Source organism: Tupaia chinensis, unplaced genomic scaffold (genome assembly GCF_000334495.1).
Source record: "Tupaia chinensis unplaced genomic scaffold, TupChi_1.0 Scaffold138098_1, whole genome shotgun sequence".
In the NCBI taxonomy this organism is placed as follows: domain Eukaryota; kingdom Metazoa; phylum Chordata; class Mammalia; order Scandentia; family Tupaiidae; genus Tupaia; species Tupaia belangeri.
The window spans coordinates 569,439-590,579 of NW_006197997.1; the positions used below are offsets into that span (position 1 = coordinate 569,439).

At 43.9% G+C, this 21,141-nt stretch overlaps 1 protein-coding gene across 1 annotated transcript in view; it reads right to left on the reverse strand.

Moving 5' to 3' along the window:
* Positions 1–20,924, reverse strand: part of MLH1 (mutL homolog 1) — a 50,216-nt gene extending 29,292 nt beyond the window's left edge. Inside the window, exons 1-9 of the mRNA XM_027776802.1 lie at positions 20,741–20,924; positions 18,206–18,296; positions 13,197–13,295; positions 9,551–9,624; positions 8,860–8,932; positions 7,023–7,114; positions 5,581–5,623; positions 5,346–5,434; positions 1,211–1,323 (exon numbers count right to left, since the gene is read on the reverse strand). Coding sequence (XP_027632603.1) covers positions 1,211–1,323; positions 5,346–5,434; positions 5,581–5,623; positions 7,023–7,114; positions 8,860–8,932; positions 9,551–9,624; positions 13,197–13,295; positions 18,206–18,296; positions 20,741–20,856 — 790 coding nt within the window. The 5' untranslated portion in view covers positions 20,857–20,924. The remainder of the gene's footprint in view (positions 1–1,210; positions 1,324–5,345; positions 5,435–5,580; positions 5,624–7,022; positions 7,115–8,859; positions 8,933–9,550; positions 9,625–13,196; positions 13,296–18,205; positions 18,297–20,740) is intronic.
* Positions 20,925–21,141: the final 217 nt, after the last annotated feature.

Genomic DNA, 21,141 nt, shown 5'->3' on the forward strand with positions numbered 1-21,141 from the left:
TATAATTATTATGAAATGCTTTAAAATCAAGGTGAAGAATGCATAAGAATGTTGAAAAGTGAATTTACGGTGGGCCAGTCAGTGGTGTATTGGTTAAATGAGCTGGATCCCACATGGGCGATTATATGATTCAAGTCTTGGACCTAATGGCTTACAAAACATACCCAGCACATGAGCATGTGTGTCCACATCCTCAGAGGAGAATGGAGAAAAAGGGACTGCAGTGTGGAGATACTGTCTCAATCTCCCCCACCCCCAATCCTGTCTCTGGCAAGTGTATGTACCCTATAGTAAATTTTTAAAAAAGTAAACATATAGAAAAGTAAATCTTTTTTTCTGGATGGAAAATAAAAAATGGAGTCAGAATGTGTTTGGACTATTTCTTATTGCACTGTCACTATCGAAACACTGAACTCATACAATTATGTTACAAGAAGCAGACTACCCAATAATACTTGCTTAGTAACAATCGCCTAAACAGTAGGTCCTCAGAGAGAAAAGAACTAGAAAGGAATTGGAGAAAAATTCATTTAGTCCATTATCTCCCTCACTTCTAGAACTCCCTTTTGTACCATAAATCTCATTCTTTTAAAAAAATCTCAGGCTGACCCCTGTAGACTAGAGGTTAAAGGGAGCTGACCCCACACAACCAACCATAATGTAAATCCCTAGTGGCTTGAGAAACACGCTGGGCATGTACGTGTGCATGCTCGAAATCCAGTTAGGATGGAGAAATGGAGGAGAAGGGACTGGGGTATGACCATGCCCCCCTGTGGGGTGCTTTCCTCTATCTTCCTCTCTCTCTCTCTCTCTGGCAAGTTCACGCGTCCTGTGGCAATTAAGAAACAAAAATCGCATGGGGCTTAGCATACATTTCTATACCTCAATGACCCTGCCTATGCTCATGGTTAGGGCACAGCAGAGCTGTGCCTGTGGCCTGCTTACAAAGTCGCTGATGCCAACAGGGGACTGTGAGCTCCCCGTTTGGGCTCTCTGAGAGGTGAGATCCAGACTGACAGCCGGCCAGCCAGCAGCACGTAGGGAAGGGCTGAGCACACACTTGGGACAACATTTACGAATGTTTCCTAATCGAACCAAACTTTGGCTACAATTTTCCCTGTGTGTACCCAAATCTATGAACGAGGAACTTTTTCATGGTCTCATAAAATTTCCAGTGGATGGATTTCCCCAGGTGTTCTTTTTCACTTACGGTTGATGAAGAGTAAGAAGATGCACTTCTTCACAGAGTAGTTCGCATTAGATATGTAGCCACTCATTTTAAAGGCTAGGGTTTTATCCTCACACCCAACTTCGATCAGTTCTCTGTTAAAAGACAGCAAATTTGAGGCTCTGGAAAACTCAAACATTATAAAAGATCCAGAGGCAGAAAACGAAGAGTTCTGAGATAGCTCTGTGACCTGGTGGTTAAGGCAGCCAGATCCCATGTGGCTGACCACAAGGTTTGAGTCCTGGACTCAGTGGTGTGAGAAACACTCCAGACACATGTGCATGCATGTGCAAAATCCCAACAGGAGGGAGAAATGGACGAGAAGGGACTCAGACGTGACCATCATCCATGGCAAGCACTTTCTCCCTCACCTTTCTGTGATAAGCACACATGCCCTCTAGCAAAAACAAAACAAAACAAAAAACCTGACAGGGATGTGTTAACTTGGTCAGATGAGCACCCAGAGACTTGGTTCACTGAGGTTTCCTAGGCACAGTCACCCATTCATCCGTCCGTCCATCCATCCCTCCATCCATCCATCCATCTATCATCTGTCCATCTACCCATCCAGCCATCTACCTACCCATTCTACCTGTCTATCCATCCATCATCTGTCCATCTACTCATCCAGCCATCTACCTACCCATTCTACCTGTCTATCCATCCACCCATCATCTGTCCATCTACCCATCCAGCCATCTACCTACCCATTCTACCTGTCTATCCATCCATCATCTGTCCATCTACTCATCCAGCCATCTACCTACCCATTCTACCTCTACCCCTCCATCATGTCCATCTACCCATCCAGTCATCTACCCACCCATTCTACCTGTCTATCTATCCACCCATCATCTGTCCATCTACCCATCCAGCTATCTACCTACCCATTCTGCCTGTCTATCCATCCATCCATCATCTGTCCATCTCCCCATCCAGCCATCTCCCTCCCCATCCTCCCTGTCTATCCATCCATCCATCATCTGTCCATCTCCCCATCCAGCCATCTCCCTCCCCATCCTCCCTGTCTATCCATCCATCCATCATCTGTCCATCTCCCCATCCAGCCATCTCCCTCCCCATCCTCCCTGTCTATCCATCCATCCATCATCTGTCCATCTCCCCATCCAGCCATCTCCCTCCCCATCCTCCCTGTCTATCCATCCATCCATCATCTGTCCATCTCCCCATCCAGCCATCTCCCTCCCCATCCTCCCTGTCTATCCATCCATCCATCATCTGTCCATCTCCCCATCCAGCCATCTCCCTCCCCATCCTCCCTGTCTATCCATCCATCCATCATCTGTCCATCTCCCCATCCAGCCATCTCCCTCCCCATCCTCCCTGTCTATCCATCCATCCATCATCTGTCCATCTCCCCATCCAGCCATCTCCCTCCCCATCCTCCCTGTCTATCCATCCATCCATCATCTGTCCATCTCCCCATCCAGCCATCTCCCTCCCCATCCTCCCTGTCTATCCATCCATCCATCATCTGTCCATCTCCCCATCCAGCCATCTCCCTCCCCATCCTCCCTGTCTATCCATCCATCCATCATCTGTCCATCTCCCCATCCAGCCATCTCCCTCCCCATCCTCCCTGTCTATCCATCCATCCATCATCTGTCCATCTCCCCATCCAGCCATCTCCCTCCCCATCCTCCCTGTCTATCCATCCATCCATCATCTGTCCATCTCCCCATCCAGCCATCTCCCTCCCCATCCTCCCTGTCTATCCATCCATCCATCATCTGTCCATCTCCCCATCCAGCCATCTCCCTCCCCATCCTCCCTGTCTATCCATCCATCCATCATCTGTCCATCTCCCCATCCAGCCATCTCCCTCCCCATCCTCCCTGTCTATCCATCCATCCATCATCTGTCCATCTCCCCATCCAGCCATCTCCCTCCCCATCCTCCCTGTCTATCCATCCATCCATCATCTGTCCATCTCCCCATCCAGCCATCTCCCTCCCCATCCTCCCTGTCTATCCATCCATCCATCATCTGTCCATCTCCCCATCCAGCCATCTCCCTCCCCATCCTCCCTGTCTATCCATCCATCCATCATCTGTCCATCTCCCCATCCAGCCATCTCCCTCCCCATCCTCCCTGTCTATCCATCCATCCATCATCTGTCCATCTCCCCATCCAGCCATCTCCCTCCCCATCCTCCCTGTCTATCCATCCATCCATCATCTGTCCATCTCCCCATCCAGCCATCTCCCTCCCCATCCTCCCTGTCTATCCATCCATCCATCATCTGTCCATCTCCCCATCCAGCCATCTCCCTCCCCATCCTCCCTGTCTATCCATCCATCCATCATCTGTCCATCTCCCCATCCAGCCATCTCCCTCCCCATCCTCCCTGTCTATCCATCCATCCATCATCTGTCCATCTCCCCATCCAGCCATCTCCCTCCCCATCCTCCCTGTCTATCCATCCATCCATCATCTGTCCATCTCCCCATCCAGCCATCTCCCTCCCCATCCTCCCTGTCTATCCATCCATCCATCATCTGTCCATCTCCCCATCCAGCCATCTCCCTCCCCATCCTCCCTGTCTATCCATCCATCCATCATCTGTCCATCTCCCCATCCAGCCATCTCCCTCCCCATCCTCCCTGTCTATCCATCCATCCATCATCTGTCCATCTCCCCATCCAGCCATCTCCCTCCCCATCCTCCCTGTCTATCCATCCATCCATCATCTGTCCATCTCCCCATCCAGCCATCTCCCTCCCCATCCTCCCTGTCTATCCATCCATCCATCATCTGTCCATCTCCCCATCCAGCCATCTCCCTCCCCATCCTCCCTGTCTATCCATCCATCCATCATCTGTCCATCTCCCCATCCAGCCATCTCCCTCCCCATCCTCCCTGTCTATCCATCCATCCATCATCTGTCCATCTCCCCATCCAGCCATCTCCCTCCCCATCCTCCCTGTCTATCCATCCATCCATCATCTGTCCATCTCCCCATCCAGCCATCTCCCTCCCCATCCTCCCTGTCTATCCATCCATCCATCATCTGTCCATCTCCCCATCCAGCCATCTCCCTCCCCATCCTCCCTGTCTATCCATCCATCCATCATCTGTCCATCTCCCCATCCAGCCATCTCCCTCCCCATCCTCCCTGTCTATCCATCCATCCATCATCTGTCCATCTCCCCATCCAGCCATCTCCCTCCCCATCCTCCCTGTCTATCCATCCATCCATCATCTGTCCATCTCCCCATCCAGCCATCTCCCTCCCCATCCTCCCTGTCTATCCATCCATCCATCATCTGTCCATCTCCCCATCCAGCCATCTCCCTCCCCATCCTCCCTGTCTATCCATCCATCCATCATCTGTCCATCTCCCCATCCAGCCATCTCCCTCCCCATCCTCCCTGTCTATCCATCCATCCATCATCTGTCCATCTCCCCATCCAGCCATCTCCCTCCCCATCCTCCCTGTCTATCCATCCATCCATCATCTGTCCATCTCCCCATCCAGCCATCTCCCTCCCCATCCTCCCTGTCTATCCATCCATCCATCATCTGTCCATCTCCCCATCCAGCCATCTCCCTCCCCATCCTCCCTGTCTATCCATCCATCCATCATCTGTCCATCTCCCCATCCAGCCATCTCCCTCCCCATCCTCCCTGTCTATCCATCCATCCATCATCTGTCCATCTCCCCATCCAGCCATCTCCCTCCCCATCCTCCCTGTCTATCCATCCATCCATCATCTGTCCATCTCCCCATCCAGCCATCTCCCTCCCCATCCTCCCTGTCTATCCATCCATCCATCATCTGTCCATCTCCCCATCCAGCCATCTCCCTCCCCATCCTCCCTGTCTATCCATCCATCCATCATCTGTCCATCTCCCCATCCAGCCATCTACCTACCCATTCTACCTGAATACACTGATGTATTCAGGGGATAACTTGCTCACAAAAACTGATTACAGGGAATAATGCCTCAACTAACAAATCTAACGCATGAAAACAGCCTATATTTGACTCAAGCAGACTCTTAAGGCAGGTACGATATTGACAAATTCCAAAATATTGTGATGGGATGATAAAGACAGGAATGCAGATTATGATATACATAGACTATCAACATACCGACTCACAGCATTTCCAAAGATGGACCGGATATTGTCCACGGTTGTGGCACTGGGCAGTGTTCTAACATCAGCTACTGTCTCACCTTGCTGATAAACAGAACAGAGGATACTAGAATTTACTGTTTCACAGTTGTGATGGAAACACCATAACCTTCTCTCCACAGAAAAACGATTAGAAATTCCTGCATTCCTTTTCATAACATAAAACCATCCCCCATAAAGTGAGAACTTACTTTTTTAACTGAGAAGCTTATGCCTGAATTGTGTATTGCATATCTGGAAGAGAAAAACAAAATTAAAAAGTAAGCAAAGAGTGGCCAGTAGGTATCAGAGGCCCCTTTTAGTTGAATAAGCTGGTAGAGTTGAGTGGTCTAAACAAAGATATAAATAAAGAAAAGTATCTCAATACATCCTCCTTTACCTATAGGAAAAGAAACCAGCAGAAACTTCGTGGAGATATTAATGCTAAATGTGACTGAATCAAACAAAACATGGATTCTTCTCTGCTTTTCCATGTTGTGGACTAGACTCAAGACATTCCACCCCAATATCTGCTTCACCTGCAGTGTTATTTTCAGTGACCTAAAAGGTCTGGGTTGCTTCAAGGACGTCTGGAGAACCTGCCTTTAACAACCCCTGTACACTTTCATTTTATTTTTTCTCAGAGCCCTCACCACTGCTCCCCCGACCCCTGCAATGCTTTTTCCTCGCCTTTCAGTTCTATTCCAGTCTGTCTCAGCCTTTTCTTGGCTGGCCATTACTTATTACTCCTTCTTCCATGGCCTTCATGAACTAAAGGAGTATGTCTAGCCAAATCTGTCTTAGTAATAATTTTCATAATATTTCATTTTACCATACCTAGAACCAAATCGGCCAACCAGAATTTCTTTATTCTCGGGAGATGAGTGTTCTGACACCCACTTATGCAATTCTGAGTAAAAACACAGAAACTTGATGTAATAAAACAGTGTCATTTTATTATTGGCAAATGTTTGATTTGTTTTAGATCTTTTAGGAATGCTGAAACATTGTCACCCCCTCCCTACTATAATCAAAGACAAGTAGGTTCAGAGAGTCCATGCTGGAACCTTCTGTACCAGTAGATTGAGTCTATTGTGGAAGAATGTGGTTTTCACCTGCCCTGAATCCCCTCTCTTTCTGGAATCCCCTCTCCTGGTAATGGCCTCTAATCGTCCTTTAAGAAACTAAGTCTAGCACATTCCACTTGGACCCTGAGTAAGCAAGGCAATCAGCAATCTTCTCATAAACATGGGTCATGGTCATGTGACCTAAGAGAAGCCAATCAGGTACACTGTCCTAGGGAACAGCCACTAGAACAGAGTCAGGAGAAGAACAAAAACAAGGAGAACAGGGTCATGACGCTGAACCTCTGAAGGCACCCTGGTTCTTGCCCTCTCCAAAGAGCAGCTGTCAACACCTCTTTTCATTAGGAACCTCCAAACCTTCAGTAAACGTCATTTTGACTCAGTTAGCTGATCAGTTTGTTTTGCTTGTTAACAATGAACACTCATTGATATAGAGACCACTTCTATTTCCTGAGGAGGTGACAAAAAGGCCAGAATTGGTGACTAAACCTTAACCAGAAACAATACATAGTCTAATTTTGCTGTTCGCTATCTAGCGAAGAGACCCACTCCCAGATTTTGGACTGTACCTGCCAACAACTTCCAAAATTTTCCCATATTCCTCACTTGGATTTTTTAAAGCTTTCCTTCTCGTGGTTATGTTGTAAAAAAGGTCCTCCACCTAAAGAAAAGACACATTTTTCTTGTAAATTCACAGAAGTGCACTGAAATAAAGATCCACATTGTCTACCTAACACTGGTCTCAAGGCAGTGAACCCAAGTATATTTACCAAGAATGCAGTTCTAAACACTGACTGGGGAAAGAACAAGAGATAGGGCATCATTATCTAAGAAATTAAAGGCTATTTTTTTCCTGCCTTCCACATTCACTCACTGATTTCTCAGATATGCACTGGGACCATCTCTCTGTGCTTTGTGTTGAAAATATGAAGACAAATAAAGCACTGTCTAGCTGTGAAAGCACTCCACTTAGTGAGGCGTGCACGCAGATTTACAAACAATTACAGTATCACATGGCATTCAAACACATTTCTCTTCCCTTTCCTTTTATTTTTTGTAGGTTTTTGCCATAGGGTGTGTGCACTTGCTGGAGTCAGAGAGTGACAGAGAAGGAAAATGAGAAATTGCTCCCTATGGGGGATGGCTATACTGCAGTTCCCTCTCCTCCATTCTCCTCCCAGGAATACAGAGCCTTAACCACCACACCACCTGCTGCCCCCTCCTTTTTTTTTTTTTAGTTTTTGTTACTGGGCTTGTGTGCTCACCAGAGAAACAGATAGAGGGAAAGTGAGAAATCATCCCTCCCCACGGATGGCCACTCCACAATTCCTTGTCCTCTCAGGATTTTGGGCACACATGCCAAGTGATTTTTCAAGCTGCTGAACTGGGACTTGAACTATGCAGCTGGCCATGTGGGATCTAGCACCTAACCTCCATGCCACATCCTGGGCCCAAATATTTTTCAAGCTAAGAATAATCATAAAATTTCTGGGATCATTTGGAGTTCTCAGAAATCACACTGTGGTCGCCCCAGTGGCAGATCCCTCTTAAAACGCACCCCAAAGCACACATTCGTATTTGCCTCCTGCCTGCCTCATCACGCAGGGGAAGACAGGTTAAAGTGGCCCCAAGGAGATGCAGGCAGGGGGCGGAATACATAATACAACAGTGGGTGCTCTGCTGGATCAGACTGGAAGGAAACCAACCGAAACACCACAGAAACGAGGCGCCATGGCGGACCTGCTCCCAACCAGAGCTGCAGTCGCAGGACTCACCCAGCACCCTCTGAGGCAGGTGGACAGAACTCTATGATACGTGAGAAAACAGGGCAAGGGACGTGAAATGATCTGCCTCTGGACACACGATTTTAAGTGAAAGCTTGACACTCTAATCTACATTTTCTGGTACAAGTTTGATGTTCTTTCTGTGCCAACTTCCCTGTCACTGATCTCTGCCACCCGATAACATCCCAGCTCCGTGGACCAGCAGTGGCGAGGTAGTTAAGGCACTGAACTCCTATCTGGCCGACCATTGTCCGAGTTTCAGACCTGGCTTGCTTTCTCACTTTCTCCCTCTCTGTCCCTCTCTGGTGAGCACACATGATCTATATCAAACCTAAAATAAATTAATTACTTAATTAAATACGTAATTAGAAAAAGAGAGAGAGAGAGAGAGAGAGACTCTCCCAGTCCCCCAATCCTAAAGGAAAGGGGTTGGGCAGACTAATATTCCATGAAAACCAGTAATAATTCCTCTTGCTTAAAGGGCTTAGAGAGTATCTTGGGATGTCTATTAACCACTAAAAATTCATTTTATTATTACTATGAAAATTCAGAGACAGCATTTTATTTCAGTATTTATGTGCACTCTGTCTCAACAACGTCCACCCCCTTGTGCTGTTCTTACCGTGATCTGGGTCCCTTGATTGCCTGCGCATGGTTTAGGAGGAGCTTTTAGTTTTCCATCTGAGTAACTTGCTCTAATTGGAAAATACAAAATTATTAATATCCAATAGAAACCGAGATAAATACTTACCCGAAGGGTAATGAAGAAAATTACATTGACAACAGATTGAAATACAAGCTATGTCATATACTGCCTTACTGTTTTCCCTTTTTCCCCCCACTATTTCTATATCCTAATAGGATTCTGAAAACAAAACACAACACACTGTTCTTTTGGCAAACGTTGCTCTCTAATCACTGAGTTCTGAGCTACCAAAGAGTTCTGCCGTTGCCTAAAGGAAAACTTCTCAGTGATTTTTGCAATCATTTATTGAGAAGCCACCATGTCGGGCCTGAAGAGGCCTTGGTGATAAAAAAAGGTTTCCCTGGTGATAAAAAAGGCTTAGGAACCTATGTGGAGCAGAAATCTCCCTAGGAACGTTATGTTGCATCTTCTAAGAACCCATGAAATAAAAGTATCACCTCATAACCATCCCAGTGGAGGATCAGTTTATCCTTTGGGAGAAAAGAAAATTTACACGAGATCTCTGCCCGGAAAAGGTAAAACTAGGGTTTAGATCAGACTGTTCTGAGAACCAGGCGAAAAACGCCTCTCAGGGTAAGTACACAGGAGTGAAGAGTCAGCACACTACCTGTACGCACACTTCCCATCAGCTGTCTTGGTTGTAATAGTGACATGAGCCACGTGGCTTATACTGGCCAAAGCCTAAGGGAGAAAAAGAAATGAACGGAAAGAAAACCCATGCCCAGGTCACCCACAGTCACCTCGCCAAAGGGACAGGTCAGCTCAGCTGTCCCTTCCACTTTGTATTAACATCTGGCAACAACGGGCACTTTGCTCACTCATTTAGATGATATGCTGAAAAAGAATATCAAACCCAGCCCCATAGCCTAGCGGTTGAGGAAGTGAATCCACATAGCCAGCCATGTGGTTCGAATCCCAGACCTGGCAGCTGGATAGACATGCCAGGCAGGCGCACATGTTGCCCAACGCCCCAAAGGATGGGGAAATGGAAAGGAATTGCAGCGTGACTACACTCCATTCTCCTCTCCCTGTCTCTCTCTGGCAAATGCACGCAGCCTCTGGAAATTTAAAAAGAACAATAATAAAGAAATAAAGAGAAGGATATCACATTGAATCAATTATTAGAAAAGAGAAAAAGGAGCCAGCAGGTGGTGTGGTGGTTAAGACGCAGGACAACCAGAAGGCCCACCGTGGTTCAAGTCCTGGACCTAGTGGCTTGCTTTCTCACTTTCCCTCTCTATCGCTTTCTCTGTCTCTCTGGTGAGTGCATGTGCCCAATAGCAAATTAAAAAATAATAATAAACAAATAATTCTTTCAAAACAAAGTCCAAAGGAAAACACACCAAAGCATTAATGTTTTAATAACTACTGTGGTTCAGATGGTACAATTCAGGCATGTTTACAACATTATCAATGATGTCATCTAATAATTTTAAAATTTGCCTTCAGAAATTTATAATAGGATCACTCTAAATAGAGACTGTTGTATATTGCTACTAAAAACTGTTTCATATAAGCAATTACATATTTAGAAACGTAAATTTAAAATTACACAATTAAGACGTAAAACAGATTTTAAAAACCCATGATCATTTCCCCCCATTATAACTGAGCTTGGCTTCCTGGCCCTTTGAGATCTGTATATCTCGCTCTCTCTTTCTGTTTCTTTTTTCTTACTTTTCCTATAGGGCAGACGCACTTGCCAGAGAGAGGCACAGAGTAAAAATCGCCCACCCAGTGAGGATGGCCATGCGGCAACCCCTTCTCCTCCATTCTCCTCTCAGGATTTTGGCACAAGTGCCTGGCATCATTTTCAAACCATAAAGCCTGAAACTCAAACCATAATCATTGATGTAGGAATACAGTGCCTTAACCACCATGCCACTTGCTGGCCCCAGATCTATATCTGTTTTCTTAAGATATCAAAATGTACAAAGATGCAACCCAGTGGGCCCGCCTGTGGTGTGGTGGTAAAAGCAGCTGGATCCCACATGGCCAACTACACAGTTCTGTCCTGGACCTGGCTGCTTGAGAAACGTGCTCAGCACACGTGTGTGTACACAAAATCCTGCAAGGAGGGAAGACGCAGAGGAGAGAAGGGATTGTGGTATTACTATGCCCTGTGGGGAGCGCTTTCTTACTTTCCCTCTCTCCCTCTGTCTCTCTCTACCAAGCACATGTGACCTTTGGCAACTTTTTAAAAAAAGCAACACAGGAACTGTGCTACGATGGAATCTCTATGATAGCTTCTCAGCAGAAAGAGAATATAACTGAGCCAGGTTCTAGTCATTAAAAGGAACACAGGTCTGGCTCAGAGATTTCTACGTCCTAACTGGATTCCCCTGATTTATAAAACTGAGCTAATTTTCATCATTAAAAACTGTAAATGAGGAACCAGCAGACGGCATAATGGTTATATCACTGGACTCCCATGTAGTTGACCGAGGTTGGAGTCCTGGACTTGGCAGCTTAAAACTCAAGTCAAGCATGTGTGCGTGCACGCCCAAAATCCCGATAGGAGAATGAAGGAAAAGGGACTGCAGCATGGCCATCCCCCTGGAGGGTGATTTCTCACTTTCTGTCTCCTTGTCTCTCTGTCTCTCTGGAGAGTGCACGTGCCCTATAGCAAAAATCTCTTTAAAATAAAAAAGCTGTACATGATTTTAAGACCTGCGTAAAGAGGGTCATTAAATATGCATAATCAGGGGCCTGGAAGTTAAGGTGCTGGACTTCCACATGGCCAACTATAGTTCAAGTCCTGGATCTGGTGGCTTATTATCTTGCCTTCTCTCTGTCTCTCTCTGGTGACAGCACGTGCCATATAGCAAATTTTAAAATAATAATAAATAAAAATTAAATAATTCTTTAAATTTTTTAAAAAATATGCATAATCATGTAATACTACGTAACACCAAAGAGAGTAAGTATAAATACACGTGGCAAGGCAGATGGTCCTGCTGCCGTTTTTTTTTTTTTTTTTTTTTACTGACAATGGAGCAAGCAGACAAAAGCACAGACTCTGGAATCTAACCATCCAGGTTCGATTATCCAGTCTGCCACTTTTTAGCTGAGTGCCCTGACGAAGTTTCTTAATTTCTCAGTGTCAGTTTCCACATGTAAAACAGGGCAATAACAGGAGCCCCTCAGGAGAGTTACTGTCAGCAAAAAGAGCTAATACATACAAAGTGCTGAGAACTATGGCTAACTGACAGAAATCGCTCAATAAATCTCCACTATACAATTATGGCAAAATATGAGGAGACTTCAAAAAGTTCATGGACAAATGTAATTAAAGGATAAGTTTGCTTTGGTGCAAAACTTTTGGAAATCCATGCATAATTTTTTCATAATACACATTTTTTGTGAACTTTCTGAATGCCCTTCATAACAATCCTGAAGATGTTCTTTAGCTAGGCTAAAGCTCCAGGAGGCCATGGGTTTGGAAAGCGACCCCAGGGAGTTGCAAAGGTAAGATGAAACTACTCCTAGAGCTTGACTTTAAAATTAGAGGCTACCTCAGGGTAGAGGTCTCCTGGAAACTGTCCCTACCTGGAGCAATGGAGGGGTTACTGTGTACATAAGGGTGCTCGAGACCGCCCTGGTTTGATCTAACTCTCTTTTTAATCTATAGGTTCTTGCTAGCTTCTCTTCTATTCCCCTTGCAGTTTATTTGTTCAAGGAAACAATTCTTTTATCATACAGTTTCCCAAGGTCAGTGTCATTTACCATATCCCCTGTCTGCTGCATCTTCCGTTATTTTGGTACAGACTGAGTACCTTTTATTTGAAATGCTTAGAAGTAGGTAAGACTTTGGGATCTTCGATTTTCTGTTATTTTGGTACAGGTTGAATATCCCTTATTTGAAATGGTTAGAATCAAACGAGTGTTTGGGATCTTGGATTTTTTTTTGGATTTTGGACTTTTTTTTTTGAATTTCGGAATGTTTGCTTCTACATAGTGAGATATGCTGGGAATGAGATTTAAGTCTAAACAGTCTTTGACCAACCCATCACACCTCATATATCATGTAGTGTACTTACATCAGGAAACACCTAAGATTCGGGGTTTCTATAGATACAACAGTTTGGTGTAGTAAGTACTCATGAATAATTCTCAGTACTAGAAAGTTAAAGTTAGTAAGTTTGTTCAATTTTGTATACATTTATCAACCAAACATATTTTATTTACCTCTGTTGAGAAATATATGCTTGCCAGTGGCAGATGATGTCATCATTTCCTTATCTTTAGCTTACCTCACCTCGAAAACCGTAGGTAGAAATGTTGGCTAAATCCTCAAAGGTCTGCAGTTTACTGGTAGTGAACCTCTCACACACAATATCCATATCTTCTTTCTAGAAAATATTATAAAAATGAACAAATAATTATGTCAATCATTTTTCTAAACCTTTATGAATTTCTGTTTTTTAAACATTTCATCTAAGAAGAAATTCCTGTTAGGAGTGGAGTTTTTTAATCAGCATGAACTTCCTCAGGTGGCGTCCAGAACAATGTGCTGTTCTGCTGTTCCTCCTTTCTTACTAAGTACCCCTTCTCAGTGTCATTTGCTATTAATGCCTCCTGTCCCCCCCTACTTCCTGACACTGGAGTAACCCAGGACTCATCATCCCTGGACTTATTCTCTATTTTTTTTTAAAGACTTATTTAAGTTACTATTATTATCTGTGTAAATTTGCTGTAAGGCACATGGGCTCACCAGAGACAGACACAGAGAGAGAAAGTGAGAAAGTAAGCTATCAGGTCCCGGACTCGAATTGCAGTCGTCCACGTGGGAGTGCAGCGCCTTAAACATGTCACCTGCTCATGTGCCCCTTCTATTTATACACTTTTGATGATCTCATTCCATCTCACGGCTTTTTCTTTTTTTATTAGAAAACTTCTTTATTAAAAATTTACAGATAATTTTTTTAGAATTATTTATTTATTTTAAAGTTTGCCATAGGGTACAAATGCTCACCAGGAAGCAACAGAGAGAGTGAGAAAGAGAGAGGAAGGGAGGGAAAGTAAGAAGGCAAGCCACCAGGTCCAAGATTCGAACCATGGTCTGCCATGTTAGAGTCCAATGCCTTAGCTACCACATCTCCTGCTGGCCCCTAAACTACAGATGATTTTTAAATTAACATATACACAACATAAAATTTTCCAGCTTAGCTTTTTTTCCCCCCTAAAGAGTTTTGCCATAGGGTATGTACACTCATCAGAAACAGAGATAGATAGAAAGAGAGACAAAGTGAGAAATCACTCCCCGAGGATCGCCATGCCACAGTCCCCTCTCTCATTCTCCTCTCGGGATTTTGGGTATGCGCGCACACACAGGTATTCAGTGTGAGTCTCAAGCTGCTGGGTCCAGAACTCAAACACAGCCATGTAGGATCTAGCACCTTAACCACCACACCACCTGCTGGCCCACTAACTATTTTTAAGTGTACAGTTCTATGGCATCAAATACATTCACACTGGTATGCAACCATCACCATCATTCATCCCCAGAACTTTTTCATCTTCCCCAAACTGAAACTGCATCATTAAACAAGATTCCCATCTTCTTCTCTCCCCTAACAACCACCATGCTATTTTGTCTCTATAAATGCACAGGAACCTAATATAAAAAGAATCACAATGTATTCTTCCTTCAGTGACTGACTTATTTAACTTAACATAACACTCAAGGTTCATCCATGCTGTAGCATGTGTCAAGATTTCACTCCATTGAAGGCTGAAATTATTCCATTTTCTATGCATGTATGTATCTCCCACATTTTGCTATCCATTCATATTTGATGGACACTTGGATCTCTTTCACCTTTGGGCTGGTGTAAAGAATGTTGCCATAAATACCTACTCAAGTCTTTGCTTCTACTTCTGTTGGATATAAACCCAGCAGAACTCTTCGATCATATGTTAATTATTTTAATTTTTTGAGAAATCACCATATCATTTTCACTTTCACTGTACTATTTTACATTCTCCCGTAGCATTACACAAAGGTTCTAATTTCTCTACATTTCTGCCAAGACATGTTATTATCACTATTTTTTGAGAGTACCTATCTCAATTTTTCCAACCCATCTGGGCTTTAGGCATGCACGCACACGCATGCCTGGCATGTTTTTCAAGACACTGAGGTCAGGATTTGGGATCCAGCTCCCTTAACCACTGTGCCACGGGGCTGGCCCCTTGCTCATCCTATGTCAGGTATCCTTCCAATTTTTGGTCTTTTCATATTTTGCGCAGAACAGTCCTCCTTTAAACCACCTTATAACTTGTTCCTTGGCCTCCATCAGATCTTTCTTTCACTATCACATCCACACTGACATGTCCCGAATCACTCAGTTCAAACTGTGTCCTTTCCCCCTCTCCCATTCCGATCCTCCTCTCTGTTTTAGTTTTCTCTGTAGCACTTAGTGCCATCAGTATACTATTTCTTGTACCTGGTTAGTGGGCGTCTCCCATCATCACATTTCAAGCATCAGAAAAAAGTTTTGTCTATTTTATTCACTGCTGTATCGTCTGAACGGTACCCAGTATAGAATAAGTACTCAATTAGTACTCACTGTTGATGCTGAATTTTTCAGTCAAAATATCCCATCCACAAAAGCCTGGAGTTTCCAGAACAGAGAAAGATGCTGCCTCTTCTGACAGAAGTATCGCGTGAAGCACACGAACATTCTGTCTCTGTGAGATGTACTTACCCTGATTCCTGTGCCATTGTCTTGGATCTGAATCAATTTCAAGCCTCCCTCTTTAACAACCACTTGGATACTTGTGGATTTTGCATCTAAACTGGCAAACAGAGAAAATGCCTTTATTAGTCTGCAGCTACTCTAATGCACATATTTGAACACGAGTCATGCAATAACAAACTCCAATATAAAAATGCCAGATGACCTGTTTACAGACACACTGACTATAATGTATGGGTTTATAATATTGTGTGTGAGAGAGAAGCGAGGCTGCAAAGCACCTATCATTTTCAATAGGAAATTTGCATTTCTTCTCTATATCAGCAGTATTTGTATTTCTCTAGGGAAGAAAGAGAGTGAAGTTAGACATAGGGTCCTTTTGAGACATGCCTCTTTCTTATCCTCTACTCAACTGATTTTACCATCTGTTACTTCAACTTCATTCAGGCTCCTGAGTGAGTCTAACAGAATGTCATTACTGGACTTATTCTCTATTTTTTTTTAAAGACTTATTTAAGTTACTATTATTATCTGTGTAAATTTGCTGTAAGGCACATGGGCTCACCAGAGACAGACACAGAGAGAGAAAGTGAGAAAGTAAGCTATCAGGTCCCGGACTCGAATTGCAGTCGTCCACGTGGGAGTGCAGCGCCTTAAACATGTCACCTGCTCATGTGCCCCTTCTATTTATACACTTTTGATGATCTCATTCCATCTCACGGCTTTTTCTTTTTTTATTAGAAAACTTCTTTATTAAAAATTTACAGATAATTTTTTTAGAATTATTTATTTATTTTAAAGTTTGCCATAGGGTACAAATGCTCACCAGGAAGCAACAGAGAGAGTGAGAAAGAGAGAGGAAGGGAGGGAAAGTAAGAAGGCAAGCCACCAGGTCCAAGATTCGAACCATGGTCTGCCATGTTAGAGTCCAATGCCTTAGCTACCACATCTCCTGCTGGCCCCTAAACTACAGATGATTTTTAAATTAACATATACACAACATAAAATTTTCCAGCTTAGCTTTTTTTCCCCCCTAAAGAGTTTTGCCATAGGGTATGTACACTCATCAGAAACAGAGATAGATAGAAAGAGAGACAAAGTGAGAAATCACTCCCCGAGGATCGCCATGCCACAGTCCCCTCTCTCATTCTCCTCTCGGGATTTTGGGTATGCGCGCACACACAGGTATTCAGTGTGAGTCTCAAGCTGCTGGGTCCAGAACTCAAACACAGCCATGTAGGATCTAGCACCTTAACCACCACACCACCTGCTGGCCCACTAACTATTTTTAAGTGTACAGTTCTATGGCATCAAATACATTCACACTGGTATGCAACCATCACCATCATTCATCCCCAGAACTTTTTCATCTTCCCCAAACTGAAACTGCATCATTAAACAAGATTCCCATCTTCTTCTCTCCCCTAACAACCACCATGCTATTTTGTCTCTATAAATGCACAGGAACCTAATATAAAAAGAATCACAATGTATTCTTCCTTCAGTGACTGACTTATTTAACTTAACATAACACTCAAGGTTCATCCATGCTGTAGCATGTGTCAAGATTTCACTCCATTGAAGGCTGAAATTATTCCATTTTCTATGCATGTATGTATCTCCCACATTTTGCTATCCATTCATATTTGATGGACACTTGGATCTCTTTCACCTTTGGGCTGGTGTAAAGAATGTTGCCATAAATACCTACTCAAGTCTTTGCTTCTACTTCTGTTGGATATAAACCCAGCAGAACTCTTCGATCATATGTTAATTATTTTAATTTTTTGAGAAATCACCATATCATTTTCACTTTCACTGTACTATTTTACATTCTCCCGTAGCATTACACAAAGGTTCTAATTTCTCTACATTTCTGCCAAGACATGTTATTATCACTATTTTTTGAGAGTACCTATCTCAATTTTTCCAACCCATCTGGGCTTTAGGCATGCACGCACACGCATGCCTGGCATGTTTTTCAAGACACTGAGGTCAGGATTTGGGATCCAGCTCCCTTAACCACTGTGCCACGGGGCTGGCCCCTTGCTCATCCTATGTCAGGTATCCTTCCAATTTTTGGTCTTTTCATATTTTGCGCAGAACAGTCCTCCTTTAAACCACCTTATAACTTGTTCCTTGGCCTCCATCAGATCTTTCTTTCACTATCACATCCACACTGACATGTCCCGAATCACTCAGTTCAAACTGTGTCCTTTCCCCCTCTCCCATTCCGATCCTCCTCTCTGTTTTAGTTTTCTCTGTAGCACTTAGTGCCATCAGTATACTATTTCTTGTACCTGGTTAGTGGGCGTCTCCCATCATCACATTTCAAGCATCAGAAAAAAGTTTTGTCTATTTTATTCACTGCTGTATCGTCTGAACGGTACCCAGTATAGAATAAGTACTCAATTAGTACTCACTGTTGATGCTGAATTTTTCAGTCAAAATATCCCATCCACAAAAGCCTGGAGTTTCCAGAACAGAGAAAGATGCTGCCTCTTCTGACAGAAGTATCGCGTGAAGCACACGAACATTCTGTCTCTGTGAGATGTACTTACCCTGATTCCTGTGCCATTGTCTTGGATCTGAATCAATTTCAAGCCTCCCTCTTTAACAACCACTTGGATACTTGTGGATTTTGCATCTAAACTGGCAAACAGAGAAAATGCCTTTATTAGTCTGCAGCTACTCTAATGCACATATTTGAACACGAGTCATGCAATAACAAACTCCAATATAAAAATGCCAGATGACCTGTTTACAGACACACTGACTATAATGTATGGGTTTATAATATTGTGTGTGAGAGAGAAGCGAGGCTGCAAAGCACCTATCATTTTCAATAGGAAATTTGCATTTCTTCTCTATATCAGCAGTATTTGTATTTCTCTAGGGAAGAAAGAGAGTGAAGTTAGACATAGGGTCCTTTTGAGACATGCCTCTTTCTTATCCTCTACTCAACTGATTTTACCATCTGTTACTTCAACTTCATTCAGGCTCCTGAGTGAGTCTAACAGAATGTCATTAAAAAAACACAAAAACTCTAATTCCTTCTCTTTCCTATCACCTTTTCTTTAAAAAATTATTTATGGGGGCCGACAGGTGGCGTGGTGGTTAAGGGTGCTGGACTCCCACATGGCTAACCGTGGTTCAAGTCCCAGACCTGGCAGCTTGCTTTCTCACTTTCTCTCTCTCTCTCTTTCTTTCACTCTGTCTCTCTCTAGTCAAATTAAAATGAAGATAAAATAATTCTTTTTTTAAAAAGTATTTATGATAGAGGAAAGAAAAGAAGACAATACTATTTTTTGGGGGAGAGATTTTTGCTATAGGGTACATGCACTTGTTGGAGAGACAGACAGACAGAAAGTGAGAAATCATTCCTCCAGGGGAGGATGGCCACACTGCAATCCCTTCTCATTCATTCTGCTCTTGGGATTTTGGGCATGCATGCACACATGCAGGGTGTGAAACTAAAGCTGCTGGGTCTGGGACTCAAACCGTGGTTTGCCATGTGGGAGCCCAGTGACATAAATATCATGCCATCTGCTGGTCCCAAGAAGTTAATAAATCTTTTGGGTTTTCAAAGAGGAGTCTACGAGCATAAAGTACCTGCTAGTAAAAACAAATTCAGCCAAGGCCTACATAAGGAAGAGAAGTCATCTGCTTCCTACACAGAAAATTCTTTACTCAGAAGTAATACAATAAGTTGCTCAAATAATAAAGACTTTTCTCTGGAGCCCTGTATCAAAATTGCATTAGGCACCTCAACTTACATACTTAAAAAGAGCATAACTGGATTCCACACAAAGTCTCTGCTTATAGAATTTCTCATAAACCACTGAGCGGGTATGTTTAGTTCTACTGTATAGTATTCTGGTACAGGACAATAAAAGGCCCAAGTTGTTCTGTCAGTTCCAACAATATAGAAATAAAACCGACTCCTGCTATAAGTCCAAGGAGAAAAGGTCCCCAGACTCCCTGCTCCTTCTTTTGTCTACCTTCTAATTAATTCACTTTCTCTTCCTTTTCCTCAGTGGCCCTTTCTGACCTATTATTCCAGACCTACTGTCCTGTATGGTTTGTTTTCACAATAAATCTCTCTATGTATTTCTCATTCTTAGATAAAGCAATTTTTTCCATTAATGTATGGATTTCATTTATGATAACTGAGTTTAACACACAGGATCTAACATAACATTCTGATACACCATGGGCATCTTTTTTGAGGTTCACCTTCCACACCCGTCTGTCTTTCCACATGTTTAACCTCTGGCCTTCACATTATACTTTGGGGCCAGCAGGTGGTGTGGGGAAGGTGCTGGGCTCCCACATGGCCAACCACGGTTTAAGTCCCAGCCCAGAGGCTTGAAAATCATACCACGAGCCTGTGGGTATGTGCCCAAAATTCCAGAAGGGGAATGGAGCAAAAGGGACTGCAGTGTGCCTTTCTCTTTGGAGGGTGATTTCTCACTTTCCTTCTCACTGTCTCTCTCCAGTGAGCACACATGCCCTATGGAAAAAAAAAAAAACTTGAAAAAATCAAGTATCTTTAAAGAGCTGGCAGAAAACGGGCAGGAAAACACTAAGTGGGATCACTAATTTGGCAACAGACAAATCAAAATCCTTAGGACATCTGCCTGTCCTAATACTTTGATGACTTAATGCTGAATAAAACTCCAAATGAAACGGTACTATCCACGTGTGTGATCTGAGATAAGTGATAAGAAACTGGTAATACGGTATTCTGAAGAAGGTGAAAAAATTCCCTCCAACATAACTTTCACACATCTTTAATTCTACCTAATGCATAAACTAAAAATGAAGTGGCTTCCATAATTAATGGTAAACCATCAAAGCAATGCTAACGGGGTAATACTCGCATCCCAAACCACCCTACGAAGATCTCGCGAGAGCGCTCAAAAACACGCGGTACCCAAGCAGGGTAGGCAGCTGGTCCAGCTCAGCGACCCCCGCAGCCTCATCCGCTGTGGGCATGCGCGGTACGCGCCTCCGCTCAGGGCAGGGAGGCGTGTCGCACCATTCGAAGGAGCGGACCGTTAAATCGTAGCCTTTACGGGAGCCCGCCTCCGTACCAGTTCTCAATCATCTCTTTGATAGCATTAGCAGGCCGCTGGATTACTTCCCCCGCCGCGATGCGGTTCACCACTGTCTCGTCCAGCCGCCGTATGACCCCTGCCACGAGCGACATTTTGGCGCCAGAGAACGGATCACGTCCGAGATGCTCACCGAAAGCGCTTTCAGCCAATCGCTTCAGCGCCTCGTGCTTACGTATTTCCTTCAACTCGGCTTTATGTTGTCCCGCCCTGCCCTCCAGTGGCAGCTATTGATTGGGCATCTTGAATGCCAGTCAAGTGTCTTAATTCCGTAAGTTCCTGGTTCTCTTTGTCCCACCCTCAAAAGGCTGGGGAGCCCACCAGCTGGGAGGATATGCACTTGCGCAGTAGACATCCCTGTCTGCTCTTCCTATTGGTTC